This window comes from Gracilinanus agilis, chromosome 2 (genome assembly GCF_016433145.1).
Source record: "Gracilinanus agilis isolate LMUSP501 chromosome 2, AgileGrace, whole genome shotgun sequence".
NCBI lineage: Eukaryota > Metazoa > Chordata > Mammalia > Didelphimorphia > Didelphidae > Gracilinanus > Gracilinanus agilis.
The window spans coordinates 52,211,727-52,232,329 of record NC_058131.1 but is presented as its reverse complement, the minus strand read 5'-3'; the positions used below and the strand labels follow the sequence as shown (position 1 = coordinate 52,232,329).

Genomic DNA, 20,603 nt, shown 5'->3' with positions numbered 1-20,603 from the left:
TGCAAAAGAAAAAGGAGTAGCTAGATGGTGCAATGAATAGAACACTGGACCCGAAGACCCTGGACAAGTCATTTAACCCCAGTTGCCTATCCCTTCCTGATCTTTTGCCTTGAAATTAATACTTAGTATTGATTCCAAGATGAAAGGCAAGGGTTTAGAATAAATAAATAAAACAAAAATATGCCTTAGATGGAGTCCTATGTTGATCTGAATACAGGCCTCATTATTTTCCCAAGTCTAGTTGGCAGAAAATCTGAGCATCGCCTTCAAATGGTGCTATTTTTCAGTGTACTTTTATATTTTTCCTCTTCAAAGAGACTTCATTTAAGGGATTATGTATATTTGTTCTAAAAGCCTATCTTTTTGTACCATAATATGGTCAATTTCCATTTCTCCTGCTATTTTCCAGATAACTAATGCCTCTCCTTCCCTTGGGTCTTTAACCTTGGGAAGAACATTCATTGGGTCAACCTCACATCAGCAATCAGGAATCTGTGTAGTTGGGAAAGTAGAGAAAAGACAAAGATTTGGTTTACAATTAGACTGCCTGCACTTACTCCCAGTTCCTTCTCCATATGGACTATCTTCTAGCCCGATATTCTTCACCCTACTGCTAACTACTGTTTCCAGAGCAATGCCTAGAGTTGCCCACCAGACTTTCCAATCTGTTGGTAGGAAAAGCCCTCCTCAGTTCAGATTGGCCCATTCAGTGTTAAGGTGACATCTCCTCACCATCCTGGCACATTCCTCTCTCGTCCACTTGAAAGGTCTCTTAGAGGGTAAGGGACGTAGATCAGCAGAACTCAATCATGCATGGGCTATAAGAGAAAAGGGAGAAAGCAAGGGAAGGAGATAACGGGAGGTGCTAAACCACGCTGAAATATGGCTTTTCTTGACTGACTGGTTGACGAGCTGACTGGGGACCCTCAGCCACCTGCTCCTGTGCCAAGTGTGGCTGAGTTTGCTTTTGCTTCTTGCCCAAGGCCTTGGGCTTGGCTTGGAAGGACTCCTGTACCATGCTGTAGCTGGTGGTAGTCAGATAGACCATTCTCCGCTGGGGCTCTTCCTCTGGGCATTTGCACAACCTCCTAAAGGCCATCCGGAACTTCTGGGACATGAGGTTGTAAACAATGGGGTTGATGGCGCTGTTGGCATAGACACAGGTGCGACAAAATAGAAGAAACCATGGGTCGAGATAAGGGCGGTCCATAAAGGAGTTCACTAGGACCAGGGTCCGGTAGGGCATCCACAGGACAGCAAAGAGGACTACAACCACAACCAGCATCTTGGTGACCTATTAGGAGAAAAGTGCAGGCAACGATTCATCTCCTGGGAATGCCAGAGCCAATAATATTCGATGGCATTACAATGAAGTAACCAGAAGCTTCAGGATAAATTCCCCAAATTAGGGAACCCCAGCTTTCCTGTATAATAGTGCTATATCCTACTTAGAATTTAAAAAAATACTCATGCCTTCCTTCTTAGAATCAATACTACATATCGGTGCTAAAGTAGAAGAGGACTAAAGGCTAGGCAATGGAGATTGCCCAGGGTCACACAGCTAGGAAATGTCTGAGTCCAGATTTGAACTCAGGACCTCCTGTCTCCTAGTCCTGGCTCTCTATCCACTGAGCAACCTAGCTGCCTCCCCTCTCATTTAGTTTGATCAATAATAATAAATTGTGAATAATTTATTATTGTTATTAATTATTAATAATTAACTACTGTAATAAAAATTAATAATAAAATTTTATAGCACTTAATGGTTTCAGAGGACTTTGCCAGAATTTTAGACTCCATGACTTGGGACTTTTGGCCTTTGTATGAAACTTTCAGCCTTATTTTGCTTTATGCAGACCTCCAGGCCATTTTTTGGCAATGTCCAAAACATGCTGCTTCTACTTCAGACAACATTCCCATCTCATCTCCCAACCCATTCCCATGAAGGCTTTGGACTCTGTCCTGGGACACCACAAGGAACCAAACCTCAAGGCTATTCCTCTGAAATCTTCAGTTCATGCTATTCCTGTGACCATTTCCAGCTCACACACACACACACACACACACACACACACACACACACACACGCACGCACGCACATATACACACACACACATCGTTATTATTATCTTCTCCCCAAAAGGGGTCAGGAGAGTCCGATATAATTGAAAAATCACTAAAAATAGCACGTAAGCTCCTTGAGGGCAGGTGCCATCTTGCTTGCTTGTATTTTTGTTTCCTCGGTATTTAGTACAATGACTGGTATTTAGTGCCAGTAAAATGCTTTACATCTCATTGAATCTTCACAAAATCCTATCAAATTGTGTTTAGAGAACTTCTAGCTCAATTTTATTGCCACCATTCACTTAATACTTAAGAAAAGCATTTACTTAAAGAAGACAATAGGGACAGGCAGCGAGGTGGCTCAATGGATAAAGAGTGAGATCTGGAAACAGGAAGTCCTGGATTCAAATTCAACTGTAGACACTTCTCTGCTTTGTGACCTTAGATAAGTCACTTAACCCCAGTTGCCTAGCCCTTATCACTCTTCTGCCTTGGAATCGATATTTAGTTTCAATCCTAAAATAAAAAAAATAAGGCTTTCTTTTTTTTTTTTTAATGGGGTAGGGAAAGGCAGTAGGGACGAGGAAGGGGTATCTGGTACAGAAGGTGGAATTTGAGCTGTGTTGAATTAGCAATGGTCTGCAAAATCAAGCTAAGCTATCAAACTATAGTCCTGTTGCTAACCAGTTTGCAAATTCCAACTTGAGCTATCCACCAGCCCTGTGTTTACTGAGGTTTCCTGTTTTGCCTGACACCAACGTACCCTTTCTGATATCTATTCTTTGATTTATAAATCATTTCCTTACCTTTCTGCCTTCTGTAAAATTCCACTGTACCAGTCCTGCCTATGTTACCAAAATTTACATCATATAGTTTCAAGCTGCTGCTCACAGCTCACTGATTTTTGTACACAGAGAGATGATGCTCTGAGTACAATAAACCAATGTTTGTAATATCTTTGCATCGTTGATAACATAACTGATAGCTGTACCTATCAATAGATCCTTGTACAATTTTTGCCTCAATATATGTAATGCCATTTTTATCATCTTTGGCTTTTTTTTTTAACCCTTACCTTTTGTCTTAGTATCAGTTCTAAGATGGAAGAGCAGAAAGGCTAGGCAATTGGGGTTAAGTGATCTTGCCCAGATCACTCTGTCTGAGGCCAGATTTATAATCTTCATCTCTCTTTTTGAGCCTTACCTTCTGTCTTAGAATCAATATTAAATATAGGTTCCAAAGCAGAACAATAAGGCAATGGGGATTAAGTGACTTGGCCAGGGTCACACCACTGGGAGGTGTCTAAGGCCAGATTTGTCATTTCCATCTTAAAGACAAGGAAATTAAGCCTCAGAAAGGTGCCATGATTTGCTCACTGTCATACAGCTAATAAGGGTCGAAGCTGGCACCTGAACTCAGTTCATCTGGCTCCAAAATTCAAACAGCTTGCTTCTATGGGGCACCACTTCTCTTCTCCCCACTCTGCCACATTCCCCACAACTTGGGAGATTTGGAGGTAGAGCCTAGACGGAGGGCAGGGAAGCTGCCAGAGAATCAATAGTCAGCCAACAGTCAACAAATATTTATTAAGCACTTATTGCAAGCCAGATTCTGCTAAAGGTGATGATGCAGAGTTGGGAGAGGAGGGGAAGCAAGCTCTGTTCAGAAGGAGCTCATATTCTAATGGAGGAGATAATATGCAAACGAGATAAATACAGTATAAATGAAGGGAAATCTCGTAAAGACAGCACTACGGACAAGGAAGGGGGATCTGAAAGGGCCTCTTGTACAAGGCGAGATCTGAACTGAGTCTTGAAATAAGCCAGAAAAGTCATAAGCAGGAGGTGGGTATGAGGATAGCATTCCAGATATGAGAGGGGAAAGGGCAACCATTGAAAAGGCATGAAAGGTAAGGGCAGGCAGGCGGCTCAGTACATAGTGAGCCAGACCTGGTAGGAGAAGGTCCTAGGTTCAACTCTGGCCTCAAATACTTCTTAGCTGTGTGACCCTGGGCGAGTCATTTAACCCCAGTTGCCTAGCCCTTGCCACTCCTCTACCTTGGAACTAATATTTAGTATTGATTCCAAGACAGAAGGCAAGGAAGGGTTTTAAAAATAGAAAAGAAAAGGCATGGAATTGGAGGTGGAGCATCTTGTGCTAGAGAAATAGCAAGAAGACCATTATTATTGTAGATTATGTTGAGATTCTAAACCATATAATTCCAGAAAGGTAGGCAGGGGTTAGGTTATGAGGGCATTAAAAGCCAAGCAGAGGATTTTATATTTGATCCCATGGGATGTGAAAATGTTTTTAACCATTTCTTAGATGAGGAATATCCATTTCGATAAGTTTCCAAATCAAAAGGGAGTGGATTAGTGTTTCTATACGAGTCCAGTTTATAATATCCGGTAGGGTACTAATTTCTAAAGGGCATTAAAAGGGCCATGGGACTGTTCTTCCCTCTGCTGGGTGTGCCCTGTCCCCTAACCATGGAACTGTCCCATTTACCTATATAGTTCCTCACCTTAAGAGGGAACTGTCAGGTAGGAGAGGTATGAGAGAGAGGAAGAAAATAGATTGCAAAATGTCAGAAAATTATTACAAAAATTATATCAATATGTAATCTGTAAAATAATTTTAAAACATTTTAAAAATAGGGCATTTTCAGGTATACCTATGCATCCCTCCTTATGAGAGTATTGTCACATATGTTTGTTACAAGAGGAGTGGGAAATCATGTGAGTTCTCTTGACTTCACTTGTGTCTAAATTCAGTAACTGTAATGTGTAAAAGACTTGAGCTCACTCACTCTGACATAATTTTGTCTTTAAGAAACCTGGCTAGAATCCTAACTGGGGTTCAGGTTTTTTTTTGTGCCTGAGATCTGAACTTTAAGCATAATAAAACTTGGGATCTTCTTACCTGTATAATTTCTGACTTTTAGAAGAGTTATTTGAGCAGCAGTTACCTACCACCTGAACTCATAGAGGAAATATTTCCTCCTATACTACTAATCTAATAGTACAATTGGATCATTTTACAGACACAAGAACTGATTTTCACCAGCTGTTTCTCATGCCTGGAATGATCTTCCTTCTTTTCTCTGCCTCCTGGCTTCCCAGGCTTTCTTCAAATCATCCCAGCTAAACTCCTACCTTCTCAGAGAAGCCTTTCCTAATTCTCCTTCATTCCAATGTTTTCCTCTATTGATTAGCTGCTGTCTATCCTGTCTATAGCTTGTTCTTACATGACTGTTTACATACTGTCTCTCCCATTTGAGTGTAAGCTCCCTGAGAGCAGGGACTATGCTTTGCCTTCCTTTGTATCTCTAGCACTTAGCACAGTACCTGGCATAGTCATCGCTTAATAAGTATTGATCAATCAACCAACAGAGTTAAAGCAACTTCCATAGTTGCTTCACATGGTTGGCCAAAAGCAACATCACATGGTTGGCCAAAAGTAAGGAGTAGACTTAGTATATCCTAACTCTAGGTCTTCTACCTCCCAGGCTAATGATCTCTCTGTCACACTGGGCTGCCTTTCTTTCCTCAGGCTAGCTGATCGCACGAAAACAGCAAATCCTGAGTAGAGGCTGCTAGGAAAGGAAAAGAAGAATATTTAAAATCTTATCCTTAATTGCATTAAGAGATCATCTTCATCATTAAGGCAGAGCTGTTATATGCCTGAATCCCTTTCCAGTCACTGGGCTTCTTCTGGCTGTTAATAACACCCCCTCATCTTACAGAGAGGGAAAATTCAGGCACTCACTGAGAGGCAACATGATTATGGTGGGAGTAAGATACAATTACAAATGAATGAAAAAACATTTATTAAGCACTTACTAGTTATTCAAAAATCTGAGAATGCTGGGAAACTTCTTGAGGACTCTTGAATGAGTTAGGAATGGATGGGTAAGGGCAGAGAAGAGAACCTAAATACCGATGACCTTCATGACACACAAAACATACATGAAAGCATCTAATAAGGCCATCACTTGCTTCTCCAAAGCTCTGGGTCTAGCCCATAGCTGGATTGTTTTAGAGCCTGGTTTAAAGCCTCCTGGAGGAGAGCAGTCTAGGAACTAGCAGTCTAGTCTACTGAGTCTGTCTCAGTAAGGAAGAACCTGGCAAATATTCCCCTATCCCATCTCCCAGTGGGCCAGTTCTGGGACCTAAAACTAGTTTACTGTGTTCTCTGTGTTTTTTCTCTCTGTCTCCGCCTATCACTTGTATATTTGTCTCTTTCTGTGTATGTTTCTCTATCTATCTCAACTTCTTTTTCTCTCCCTGTCTCTCTGTCTCTCTGTCTCTTTCTCTGTTTCCCTGTCTCTCTCTGTCTCTCTTCCTGTATCTTTTCCTCTCTCTCTCTCTCTCTCTCTCTCTCTCTCTCTCTCTCTCTCTCTCTCTCTCTCTCTCTCTCCCCTGTGTCCTCTTTGTCATAAAAATATGTTTTTTTATATTTTATATTTTATACATAAAAAATAAAAAAATTATTTACATGTAATTTTATATTTTATATTTTATCTATAAAAATTGAGAAAATAAAATATCTTTGAAAAAATAATTTAATTAGCATGAGACAAGTCACATAACTAGCTGGAACTTGCAGAATTTAGCTGAAACCATCAAACTCTAGCTCCAGTGATTAATTGGTTAGTGATAGAAGAATTTCTAGTTCAGCTCTATTCCCTCTACTTAAGATGAGGGTGTTAAGTAGCTAGCTATAGCTCCTTTGTTAATGGATAATCTGCAAATCCCAGCTTATTCTTATTCCTAATGTTTACTGGCTGGTTTATAATTTTACCTGAGGTACATCATCTCCTTCCACTCTCTGGTCTTTGATATATAAATTTTTAACCTTCTAGTTCTGCCCTCTGTAAAATTCCATTATACTGCTCTGCTGATGTAACTAAAACCTTTATAAAGTTACTGAAAATAGCTACTGGGGGCCTACTGACTTTTACATACTCTAAGTCAATGCTTAGCATATTAGCTAGTAATTAAAATGTCTCTGCATTGTCGATAAGTATGATGGCGGCAATACCTATCAACGAATCTCTGGTCAATAAAATAAAAAAAAACCCTTACCTTCTGTCCTAGAATCAATATTAAGTATTGGTTCCAAGGCAGAAGAGTGGTAAGGGCTGGGCAATGGGGGTTAAGTAGCTTGCCCAGGGTCATATAGCTAAAGAAGTATTCAAGGACAGATTTAAACCCAGATCTTCCCATTTCCACTGGTTCTCTCTCCACTAAGCCACCTTACTGCCCCACTGGTCAATTTTAATGTTACCTTTCTGATGAGGAGCTGGGGAGGAGGGAAAGGGCGCTTGTGCTTTCTTGGGAGAATAAACCCTATTTTCCCTTGTATTGAAAGTGCAGCAAAAATATGAACATAAAATTGGACCAATTTGATATTGTGGCAATTACTAGCTGGAAAATTGTGTATCTTTTTCTCCCCCTCTGCTCAGCTTTGTTCTGTTAGTATTCTTTTCCTGGGAATCCTATGAGAGTTATTGTAGATGTGAGACCCAAGCTTTCATTCTCTCTCTTTCTGTCTACTGAATTCCTTTCTCTGCCTGCAGGCCTCCCTCTGCCTTTTCAGTCTCCTTTTCAAAGTCCTTTCTTTTTTTCTGTTCACTTGGTTGTTATTTTCTGTTTTTGAATGTCTTTCTGTGGTTGTCTCTTTTTTCTCTGTGCATTTCTCAGTTGTTATCTTCTCCTTTTTCCCCATCTCACTGACTTCATGATCTCCTTGAGGGCAGAAAAGAGTTTTTGCCTTTCTTTGTCTACTCACCACTTAGGAGCTTCTCACAGAGTAAGCTCTCTCTCTTTTTTTAACCCCTTACCTTGTGTTTCAGAATCAATACTGTGTATCGGTTCCAAGGCAGAAGACTGATATGGATTAGGCAATGGGGGTTAAGTGACTTGCCTAAGATCACCTAGCTAAGAAGTATCTAAGGTCACATTAGAACTCAGGACCTTCTGTCTCCAGGCCTGGCTCTCTCTCCACTGAGCCACCTAGCTTCCACCCCATAGTAAGTTCTTAAATGCTTGACTGATTGTCTCTCTGTGGGTGCTACCTATTTTTGCCTTTCTCTAACTGTGGGTCTTTCTGCTCATCTTTCCCTCTCTCTTTCTCTGTGTATCTTTCTTCCTCTCCTCTTTCACCCACACCCCCTCCCCTGACTTTTCTTTCTCTCCCTGTTGCTTCTACTCCAAACAAGAAGAGAGACCCATCTTACCTGCTTCCTGGAAGACAGAGCCCCTTTGGTTCGAGAGCGACTGCCAGCCTTGCCCTGCTCCACCTTGGTACCTTGTCCCCTTTCTGTGGCACTCCCCTCTGGGCAGCCCTCTGTGCCTGCACAGCTGGGTAGGTGGGAGAGAGAGCTTAGGAAGAGTATCCTCCCAATTAGCCCATAGAGGACAGTGGCCACCACCAAGGGGGTGATAAAGAAAATGGCGAAGTCCAGCAGGTAGATGGGCAAATAGAGGTTCCGGGAAACCTTGTAACCACACTCCAGACTTTGACTCTTGGTGATGTTGATGTCAACCAGGAAGAACCATAGCATGCAGTAGACTGACGTGACCACCCAGACCCCCGAGATGATACGCTTGGCCCGGGATATTGTGCACACTGTCTGGGCCCTAATAGGATGGCAGATAGCTATGTACCTGGAGAACAGAGAGAACAGAACATAGGCCAGACAGTGAGCATGTTGAGTTGGGAACCATGTCTTCAAAGGTATACTAGAAAAAGTTTAACAACCAACAACCAACTCTTCTAAAGAAATAACTTGCCCAACCCACTTTAAGTTTAATCTGCATTATTAAATTTTTCTCCATGATTTTCTTAAGTCTAGGTCAGTGGTTCCCAAACTTTTTTGGCCTGCTGCTCCCTTTCTAGAAAAAAATACTACTTAGTGCCCCCTTTCACATACTATCACTGCCTCCTTACAGTTATTCACCACCCCCAAATGCACCTGCATTTGGTGCTGCAGCACCCACCAGGGGGCGGTGGCTCCCACTTTGGGAATCACTGATTCGACAATCAACAAACTATAACAAGTGCTGAAAAAGCCAGCCTTTCAGGACCTTTTGAATGGTCCTGCTTATCTTGAGCATTTGTCAATCTCTTCCAGTTCTTAGCATGGTGCAGGAGATGCAGTAAACACTTAGTCTTATTGGGTAGTGGCACAGTAGCTAAGCCCTAAACATGGAGTCAGAAAGACCTGACCCCAGATACTTATTAGCTGTATGACCTGGGACAAGTCACTTAATCCTCTCTGCTTCAATTTCCTCATCTGGAAAATGAACTGAAGTATGGGGCAGCTAGGGAGCATAGTGGATAGAGTGCTAAGTCTAGAGTCAGAAGGACCTAACTGTCCTCAGGTACTTCCTAGTTGTGTGATCCTGGGCAAATCATTTAACCCTTTTGCCTAGTCCTTATTGCTCTTCTTCCTCAGAATTGATATTTGGTATCAATTCTAAGACAAAGTAAGAGTTTTTTAAAATAAAAATAAAAGAAGCAGTAATGAGGTACAGGGAAAGGATGTAGAACTTGGAGACAGGAGGTCTAGTTCTGAATTCCTACTTGGATACTTTTTAGTTGTGTGCCCTGGGAAAATCTCTTAATCTCTCTGAACTTTGATTTCTTCATCTGAAAAAGGAGCATTACATTGACATGACATCTCACAGTGTAGTGATTACAAAAGTACTTTGTAAACCTTGAAAACCATATAAATGTGGTCTACTGTTATTTTAACCTAGTTCAGTTCCTTCATTTTATAGAGCAAGGGTTCTTAACCTGAGCTACTTTATAAAAACATTCAACTGCCTATTTAAATATAATTGATTTCCTTTATAAACCAATAGATTTCTATTTATTCATTTAAAGACATTGTTCTAGAAAAATGGTTCCTAGATTTTACCAGACTGCCAAAGGGAATCAGAACATACAAAAATGTGGAGAAAGGCCCAGAGTGGTGGAAGCATAGGGGTGGGGAGGAAGGTGATTTGTTCAAGGACAAATAACAAGTTAGGGACAGCTAGAACTCCGCTGGTTACGTGACTCATTGGGGGATCAAACAACTAATAAGTATCAGAGTGGAGAGCATGATGGTGTCTCATTGGTCTTCATAAACCTGAGAGAAAGGGGCTATTTTTATCCTCAGTTTAAAGATAAGGGAATGTGGTCTCCTCCATTAGAATGTAAAGAGGCAGGAACCTCATTTTTGCCCTTCTTTGCATCTTCAATGCTTAGGTCTCCTGCCTCCTAATCCTGTGATCTTTTTTGTCTAAAATGTGGCCTGTCCTGCAATGGGTCATAATTCCCTTCCAGGCTTTGCTACAGTTTCCCAGAGTGAATGGCTTCTGATAAGTCAGAGCTTCATAGATCACAAGAAGCCTTGTGATACAGCCAGGGCAATGTGGATAAAAGAAACATTCCTACCTCTCCACAGTGAATGCCATGATGGAACAAGAAGAGACGTTGATCCCAAGGTACTGAAAATAGGTGATACAAAGGCAGCCAGCATGCCCGTAGATCCACTGCCCAGCCAGGCTATCAGAGACATTGGGCAGTCCAGCTGCCAGGAGGACCATGAGGTCAGCCAAGGCTAGGCTAACCAGGTAGCAGTTGGTGGGCGTCCGCATATCCCGAGTGGTCATCACAACTAGTACAACCATCATATTGCCAATGATGCCCACTCCACAGATCAGGAGTACCAGAAAGACAGAAACAGTCTTGTACTCAATCAGGCCCAGGACGGTATTACTGGCCATCAGGGACGTGTTGGTTGGGCTGTCAACTTTGCTGTGATTCTCCATGATGATGATGAAGACAGAAAAATATGTTGTGTGTGTGAGTATATGTGGGGAGAGAGACAGACAGAGAGAGAGAGACAGAGAGACAGAGAGACAGAGAGACAGAGAGAATAAGAGAGAGAGAGATAGAATGAGAGAGAGAGAGAGACAGAGACAGAGACAGAGAGAGAGAGAGAGAGAGAGAGAGAGAGAGAGAGAGAGAGAGAGAGAGAGAGAGAATAAGAGAGAGAGATAGAATGAGAGAGAGAGAATAAGAGAGAGAGATAGAATGAGAGAGAGAGAGAGAATAAGAGAGAGAGATAGAATAAGAGAGAGAGAGAGAGAGAGAGAGAGAATAAGAGAGAGAGAGAGAGAGAGAGAGAGAGAGAGAGAGAGAGAGAGAGAGAGAGAGGAGCTACTATTGATGGTTGAATTTCATTTCCTAGAGAACCTGGAGGGCTTTAGACCATATAAAGCACCACAACCTCAAGAAGGAAATCTGTTCCTTTAGCTTCTGCAAAAGCAACACAAAGACAGAGTTATTTCTATTTCTTCTTCATTAGATATAAGATAGGGTCATAGCACTTAGAACTGTAAGAGACCTTAGTTATCATCTAGTTAATCCCCTTGAGTTTACAGATGAGGTAACTGAGGTTCATAGATGTTAAATGAATGACTTGCCCACAGCCATTCTAGTAGGAAATGGTAGAGCCAGAATTTGTACCCAAGTCTTCTTAATTCTGATTCACATTTCTACAGCACTTTAAGGCTTAAGATGTCAGAATTTTAGTGTTAGAAGGATCTTCATAGATCTTGTCTATGAATGAATCCCCTTTAATTTGAATGCCTTCATGTGATAGAAATCTTACCATCTCATGGCAGCCTATTCTACTTCTGAACAAATGACATGGTCATGGTCACAGAAACTGAAGCAAATGGTGGTTGTGACTTACCCAGAGTCACAAAGCTACTCTGTTATCTTGAGACCAGATTTGAACTCAGGTCTTCCTGACTCTAGCTTGAGTGCTCTATTCCTTGCAACCCTAGGAGACTGGTGGATAATAAGACAAGTTTCTGACAGAGAAGGAAATATCTCCTCCATTATTAGAATGTTAACTTCTTGAGGGAAAGGACTACGTTTTTGGTTTTCTGTGTATCCTCATTGATTAGCACAATACCTGGAGCACAGTAAGGCCTTAATAAATCTCTCCTGACCAAATGACCAACTGATTGACTGACTGGGGAAGCAAAGGCAAAAATGAAACAAATTCTGCCCAGAAGGAACTTACATTCTATCAAAGGAAAATATTAAGTATTTATATAGGCATAAGCAGAATAGAAAATATCTTGTTATGGGCTTTTCTAATAAAATCAAAGGGATGCTCCTCTTAAAAATCATTTGACTCCAAGATTGTGCCATGGATTTTAGAGCTGGGAGGGGGTCAGTAAATCACTTTGTCCAGATATCTGCTTTGAGGATGGAACAAGTCATCCTCACTTTGCAGAAGGGGTATCTGGGGGTTCAGAAAGTCCATTTTACTTGATCCAGATGGATTCTGGAATCCAAGATTTAGCATTTACATGGAAACTTGTTGTTTTGTGCGATCCTTGTCTTACACAAACTTCATTCAATATCCCACATTGTTGGGTGGGGGTTGTCTTTAAATTTTTTTTATTTTAATAACAAATTTCCACATAAATTTTCCAAAGTTATATGATCCATATTGTCTCCCTCCTTTCTTCCCTCCCCCCTCCCAGAGCTGACAAATAATTCAATCTGGATTATACATATATCATCACGCAAAACCTATTTCCATGTTATTCATTTTTGTAAGTGACTAATCTTATAAAACCAAAACCCCAAGACATAAACCCAAATAAACAAGTGAAAAATCTCATGCTTTCATCTGCATTTCTACTCCCACAGTTCTTTCTCTGGATGCTGATAGCATTCTTTTTCATAAGTCCCTCAGAATTGTCCTGGATCATTGTGTTGCTTTTAGAAGCAAAGTCATAATACACAATAGCTACCATATTACAGAACAATCAAATGTGATAGACTTTGCTACTAACAGCAATACAATGATCCACATAGCTGTTTACACATTATATCCCCCTTAGAATGTAAGTTTCTTGATGGCAAGGATTATACTTTTGCCTATTATCCCTAGTCCTGGAACAGGATAAATACTTGACAAATAAACTTGCTTACAAATGATGCTGAGCCAGAGTTAAAGTGTGATAAGTAACTGGAGAGATAGATATTTTGGAGTATTCAGGGAAGGCTTTAGAAGGAGGGAACATCTGAGGAGATTCTGAAAGGAAGGGAGGGACTTCAACAAAGGAGATATAGGCAATTCTGTGGCTCTGTGGTTATGAGCACTCAGCCTAGAGTCAGTAAGACATGAGTTCAAATTCAGCCTCAGACACTTCTTAGCTGTGTGACCCTGAGACACTTAACCTCAGTTGCCTAGCTCTTACCATTCTTATGCCTTAGAACTGATACTTAGTACTGACACTAAGACAAGGTAAGAGTTGAGAGAGAGAGAGAGAGAGAGAGAGAGAGAGAGAGAGAGAGAGAGAGAGATCAGGTTGGAAAGTAAAGCCTCATGGGAGAGGACCTTGAATATCAGAATTAAAAGGTTATATATTTCTTCGGTAGGCAATGGGAAGTTCCTGCAGATTTTAAGGTAGAGGAGTGACATTTGTCCCTTGTTATAGTATCAACCTCTCCTTTTTTTAATTTTTTTTCTTACAGTATAGAAAGGGCGCCAGGACCAACGATCACCAGCTGCCCAGATAACAAAAAATATGCTTCCAAAATCTCTTGATGTCGATTCCACACAAAAAACCAGCTGAGGATACCCTGCCGCTTGACGTGTGCCATCAACCTCTCCTTTTAATACATGATACATACAACTCTCAGTAACCTTGTAGATCTACTTAACAGTTGCTGAGTCAATATTAACCTGCAAGAATTTGGAAATAACTTTGGGTACTCTGAGGCCTGACTATTTCATCTTAGAACTCCCTTATTTGAGTTCTTCTCAGTTATATGTCACCCCCACCTTCCCTTTTTAAATAAAAGATTAGGAAATGATAGCTAAGGTCTCTGAGTTTACATCATAATTTTAGATACTGTCTCAATATCTCAGGAATTCCCCCCCTCAAGATTCTTAGGCTATAAAAACAGGTAGTTGGCTCAGTGGAAAGAGCACCAGGCCTGGAGTCAAGAGAATCTGGGTTCAAATCTGGCCTTATACATTCCCTAGATGTGTGACCCTGGGCAAGTCACTTAACTTCAGTTGCTTAGCCCTTATTGTTCTCTTGTCTTAGAACTGATACCTGGTATTGATTTTATGACAAGAAGTAAAGGTTTAAGAAAAAAAAAAGATTCGTAGACAATGACAAATCTTTCCAGAGAATAGGCTTTGATGGGAGAGAGGGAAAGAGGGAGAGAAAATAGCAATTCCATTTCTACTACATTAAACTGTGTTTCTTTTGGCAGGTTCTAATCCTTCTCTGTGGCTCAGTTTCCTACTCTTTAATGTGAGTATTGAACTGGTAGATTTCTGTGATCTCTTTCAGCTCATAAGATTTTACAATCTTATGATAGAGACAGGGGCATGTGGGGTTAGAATGCTCTGAGTCAGTTAGCCAACAAGCATTTATTGAGCATTTACCCTGTCCCAGGTACTGTGCAAAGCACTGAGGATTCAGAGAAAAGCAAAAATATAGTCCCTTCCAATAAGGAGACTACATTTAAAGTGGGGATATAGCATGTTATCAATTATGCACAAATAAGCTAATATGGAGGGGGAATTGGAAAAAATCTCTATAGAGGGGAAGGGAGTAAGGGTATGAGGACCAACCAGACCACCTTAAGCACCTTGCTTCAGGAACTGCTGGTTTGTTAAAGGGTTCCTTGGCAAGAGGCAACTGGAGTCTATTGAGCAGGAAGACTGGACTCCCCTGGATCTTAGATCTGAATTTCTCCCAGCTACCAACTCTCAGAGAGCCCCTGTCTTTGAACCTTACAGTTGGGGGTCAGATGTGTTAACAGCTCTGAGTAGTCTAAAGAAATATTCTAGGGAAATAGGAGGTGGGTGCTGGTATCCTTAAGTATACCAACGGCAGCCATAAAGGCAAAAAGAGAAAATCCTTGTGATGTATCTTCTCTCTGGGGGCAAAGATCCCAATTTGGAACTAAACATTAGCCTTGTCTGGGGTATTTTATTTACACTTCTCCCCCTATATTGGCTCTGAAATGGTTCAGTTCTCTAGATTTGAGGTCAATAGATTTAAACCATTTCTCACAACAAAGCTTCTTCGAGGGGCTTCGTGAAATTGGACAATAACAAAACCCAGTTAAGGCACAGAATCTTCTACCATCATTCATAAAATAATAATAGTTCACATAACATAAGAGCAGTATCTCTCCTAATTAGATTGGAGTCCTAGAGCTTATTTCTATCAAGAAGGGGAGAGAAAGGCTCATAGACTTACACCCCCATGGATGGACAGAAAACTCGTGGTGATTCAGATAGACAAACGGGAACGTGGGCAGACCAAGGTGGATAAACATGATTCTGAGAAACAGAAATGACACCTGTGCAGATGCAGACAGACACATATCCATGCACAGACCAAAGACACACAAACAGCTGCCTACCTACCTGCATTGGTCCAACCAAGCAAATGAAAAAAGAATAACCCAAACAAACACTCAACTGGAGCATCACAATGGTCACTTTGCCCTGAAAAACACACGCAAAACACAATCTCAACCCAGCAGCTGGGAAGCTGATCTGCAATGAGTCACCCTTAATATCCCCCCAGCAGTGGGCTAAGCTGCAGTTCCCTCTCCCCAACCCAAGCCTCGGAGTGAAGGAAACTCAGCCTGCCTGGCAACAGCATACAACTGCTGGGGACTCTAGAGATGCCAGGAACAAGGGGGTGGGAAGTTCTAGGTACCTGGGGGGGGGGAGCAGCTGTCTCTCCTGCCTGCCGCCCACCCTCCCACTCATCATTCTCCCTCCTCTGGCTAAACATTTTGTTTTCTTTGAAAAGATGGTCAATCCCTGGAAAGGCACTTGATACCTGCAACATACTCCCAAAGTCCAAGGCTTCATCCATGGGAAACTCGCATATTTCAATAAGATTTTTTCCCCTTTAGGTGGTTTAAGAGAATCCACCCAAAGCAGCCCCTCTTTCCCAGCTGAGAGATACTAGGGTTTGGAATACCAGAATGTAAACACTTGTTTAACATCTGCCTGAACATGGAGGCTCACCCAATCACAATCTGTATCGTATCTCCCGATGCTAACCAGCTTTGGATGGCTGAACAGAATTAGCCTTCCCTCTCCTGCTGAAAGTGGGCTGATTCCCCCCCACCGATGGTCACTGTGGCCTCTCCACCTTCATTCCCATCAGTGGAATTCCCATTCCAACCCGCTAACAAACAACTTTGGTGCACCTCTGTCCTGCTCCGGCATCGTGCAAGTCCCCATCACCCAGGGGTCCCAGTGAAACTTCCTGGAAGAACTTACCTAGAAATACTCCATTTCCATCCTGTTTCATTCATTTCTGAAAGAGAGCGAGTCAAGGCGATCCTTCAGACTCTCCGATTTAACTGACAGAAGAGCTTCCCCTATCCTAGGTTTAAAAAGAAAGACCAGATGAGTGCAGACACACAAACACACGCACACCTACACACACCCCTTTGCTGTGACTTCTGTTCTTCTCCTCAGTGTGTGAGTATGCACACAGCCCCTCACTCTCTCTCTTCTGCAGGACTAGAGCTGCCTGCAGACTGACAGAAAACCAGCTCTTCATCAGCTGATGTCTCTTCTCTCTCAGAGAAACCTATGAGAAAAGAGCCTAGTCCTCCCTACCCTGGGAAAGCCAAGCACCACCACCAACCACCCAAATCTCGGAGAGAGGAGCTCCCTCAACAGTTTCCCCCTGGGGGCCACTTCCTTTCATATTTGCTTGCTCCAGTGAGACAGAATCAAGCAGGCTCTGCTCTGCACATTACTCCAGAGAAAGGCTTGGAATAGTAGTCTCAACTGTCTTGGAAAGAGGAGCCCCAGGTCGACATGGCTATTCTGCAAACTCCACATCTATTAAAATCTTTCTCCAGCACTTACTCTGAGCAAGGCACAGTGCTAGACATTATGAAGGAATTTGGACATGGTCCCTTCCCTCTAGAGCTTACGGTTTCATAGGGAAGATAGAGAAGATAAAGTGTATGAAAAATGAAGCAAGAAAAGTTGTTACAGTGCAGGGAGGAGAGTTCACTTCTAGCTTTTTTTTCTTTCAAAGCAAGAGTTGAATCAGGGAAGGCTTTGTTGAAGAGGTGGTATTTGAATTGGACCTTGAATGATGAGATTTCAACAGATGGAGATAAGGTGTCAACACTAGGAGTATTCCAGACCTGAGAAATTACCATGCCAGGATGAACACAGCAGATTATAAGGCTATGGTCTGGGGGCAGCCAGGTGGATCAGTGGATTGAGAGCCAGGCCCAGAGACAGGAGGGCCTGGGTTCAAATCTGACCTCAGACACTTCCTAGCCTTGTGACCCTGGGCAAGTCACTTGACCCCCATTGACTAGCCCTTACCATGCTTCTGCCTTAGAACCAATACACAGTATTGATTCTAAGATGGAAGGTAAGAGTTTAAAAAAAGAAGAAGAAAAAGGCTATGGCCAGGGAGGCACATAGGTAACCCAGTAGATAGAGTGCCAGGCCTGGAGTCAGGAGGGCCTGTGTTCAAATTTGGCTTCAGACATTTCCTAGCTGTGTAACCCTGGACAAGTCACTTAACCCCATTTGCCTAGCCTTTGCTTCTCTTCTGTCTTAGAATTGATACTAAGACAGAAAGTAAGGGTTAAAAAAAAACATGGACTGCTAGAGCTAGAAGGGCTTATAGAGCATGGAATACTAGAGCCCTACACACCAGGGCTATTCCGTTCTTTTTTTTTAACCTTTAACTTCTGTGTATTGGCTCCTAGGTGGAAGAGTGGTAAGGGTGGGCAATGGGGGTCAAGTGACCTGCCCAGGTCGGGAAGTGTCTGAGGTCAGATTTGAACCTAGGACCTTCCATCTCTAGGCCTGACTCTCAATCCACTGAGCTACCTAGCTGCCTCCCTATTCCATTCTTAGAACACAGAATGTTCAAGTTGAGTTTCTCCCAGAGCCTTCATTTTGAGGAAGAATCTAAATCATTTATATTTCACTGGCTAGACTTTGACATCATATCCTCAAACATGTACCTTCCCTTTCCCCTTTTTCATTTCCCAACATATTGCCTTCCACCATTAAAGTGTAAGCTCCTTGAGGGTGGGTACTGTTTTTTTTGTTTGTATTTGTATTCCTTTCATTTAGCACAGTGCCTGGCACATAGTAAGAGTTTAATATACTATATTCAGCTAGATGGTACAGTGGATAGAGTCCTGGACCTGGAGCTAAGAAGACCTGAATTCAAATCCTGCCCTCAGTTACTAACTATATGACCCTGGGCAAGTCACTTAACCTCTTTGTATTTGTTTCCTCACCTGTCACACTGAGATAATAATAGGACCTACCTCCTGGAATTATCATGAAGAGAAAATGATATAGTATTTATAAAATACTAAAAAAGCACTATGCATGTTAACTATTATTATTATTAATAAGTACTTGTTGGCTTGTCAGAGGTTTTAGAACATAAAAAGTTTTTAAAATATAGTGTCACATTTTGAATTCTAGGAGAGGACTTCTGAGCTTTGGCAACTTGGTGGCTCAATGGATAGAGAGCCAAGCCTGGAGTTGGAAGGTCCTGAGAACAAAACTGTCTCAAACTCATCTACCCTAAGTGACCAGGAGCAAGTCACTTAGCCCCAACTGCATAGCCCTTACCACTCTTATGCCTTGAAACCAATACTTAGTATTGATTCTAAGACAGAAGGTAAAGGTTTAAAATATATCTTTTTCCTGATCTGTGCAAGGTAGAGCAGGTTGTCGCAGATGGTCACTGCTAGTGGTTTTCAAGAGGAAGTTGGATGAGGATTTGTTTTAGAGAAGATGTTATGGAAGAAATTCCTGTTCATATACAAGTTAACTTCTAAGGTCACTTATAAAAAATTCTGGAATGATCCAAAATGCCCATCAAAGAAGACCAGACATATTAGAAGTACTCATCTGTAACTAGTGATTTCAATCAGACATTGCTGACTGTTGCTCTTTTAGCAAATGAGAGTCTCCAGTGAATGCAAACCAGATATTTCTTCCAAAAATTCTGGAAAATGTTTTCAGATGAAAGTGAACTGAAACTCCCTGACAGAACCATCAAGACATCTACAAACACAGCCACCACGGACACAATTCTATTCCTGGGGGCACTCTTTCCTTTCTCCTACAGACTCTGACTTGCGGAAAGGGACAGATATTCTCATTTGGTCTCTCTCTCCTCTCTCCACACCACTATGCCTATGAATCCTAAGCCATCATTTTTAACAGAGTCCTCTAGGTAATTAATTTCTCTTGTTTCCCAGAAGGTAGCATGGTTTACGGACAGTTCCCTGGCTGTTGCTGTCCTCTAGTGTCGGTGCTGAAATACAGCAACTGCTAATGTCACCACTGAGGTAGAAAACGTTATGAAATTATAGAATCTTTAATATTCTATTGTGCAGGGGAAAGGGGGAGGGATTTTAGAAATAATTCCAGGAAACTGAGAATCTCATATAAATAATTTACCTTCTGCAAGAATACTCTCCTGGTTCTCCTTAACCTTAGTGCCTTCCCTCTGAGATTATCTCTATTATATTCTGTCTCTATCTTGTTGTACATAATTGCTTGAATTCTGTCTCCCCCATTAGACCATAAGCTCCTTGAGACCAGGGACCTTTCTTTGAATACCCAATGCTTAGCACAGCAGATGGCACGTCATTAGTACTTAATAAATGCTTGCTGATTTGACTTGTAAATTTGGGGATTAGTATTAAATCCCCCTAGAATTTTCATGGCTCTGGCTTGTTCTTCCCAGAAGAGATGATGATCATGGTGATGAGAAACCAAAAGATTTTCCAAGCATTATCTCCTACACAGATAGATGAGTGGTTCTCAAATAATTTCATGACACCACCTAAATGTATATACTAATACCATTCCCTCTACCTACAACATCTCCCTTTTCTCTCCTCCTCCCCACCACATATGGCACAATTTCCAGGCACACTAACTTTTTTTTTAAAACCCTTAACTTCTGTGTATTGGCTCCTAGGTGGAAGAGTGGTAAGGGTGGGCAATGGGGGTCAAGTGACTAGCCCAGGGTCACACACCTGGGAAGTGTCTGAGGTCGGATTTGAACCCAGGACCTCCTGTCTCTAGGCCTGACTCTCAATCCACTAAGCTACCCAGCTGCCCTGGCACACTAACTTTTGAGAAGGGCCATACTATAACAACACCTTCCTGTGTTATTTTTTTTGTTTTGTTTTAAACCCTTACCTTCCATCTTAGAATCAATACTATGTATTGGTTCCAAGGTAGAAGAGTGGTAAAAGCTAGACCAGTGATGGGCAAACTTTTTAAAGAGAGGGCCAAAGGAAAGGAAATGCTCATCTGTCAGTCTGTTTCTAACACAACTCTTTCGAAGTTTCATTGTCTCATATCCTACTCATTGTATTCATCAGATTAGGAATAATGTTGCAACCCCAGATAGAACATTTCAGGCCCCCCCCCCACATCTGGCCCATAG

At 41.8% G+C, this 20,603-nt stretch overlaps 1 protein-coding gene and 1 non-coding gene across 2 annotated transcripts; both read right to left on the bottom strand.

Annotated features, from left to right (window-relative positions):
* Positions 1–865: 865 nt before the first annotated feature.
* LOC123233244 (thyrotropin-releasing hormone receptor-like) lies at positions 866–10,889 on the bottom strand. The gene is made up of 3 exons (XM_044659395.1): positions 10,513–10,889; positions 8,306–8,735; positions 866–1,294 (listed from the first exon to the last, which is right to left on the bottom strand). The coding sequence occupies exons 1-3, from the start codon at positions 10,887–10,889 to the stop codon at positions 866–868; spliced, it is 1,236 nt and encodes a 411-aa protein (XP_044515330.1).
* Positions 10,890–13,629: 2,740 nt separating this feature from the next.
* Positions 13,630–13,801, bottom strand: LOC123238501. Its single transcript, XR_006505663.1, has one exon. It is a non-coding gene; the product is annotated as a U11 spliceosomal RNA (small nuclear RNA).
* Between the last annotated feature and the right edge of the window lie 6,802 nt (positions 13,802–20,603).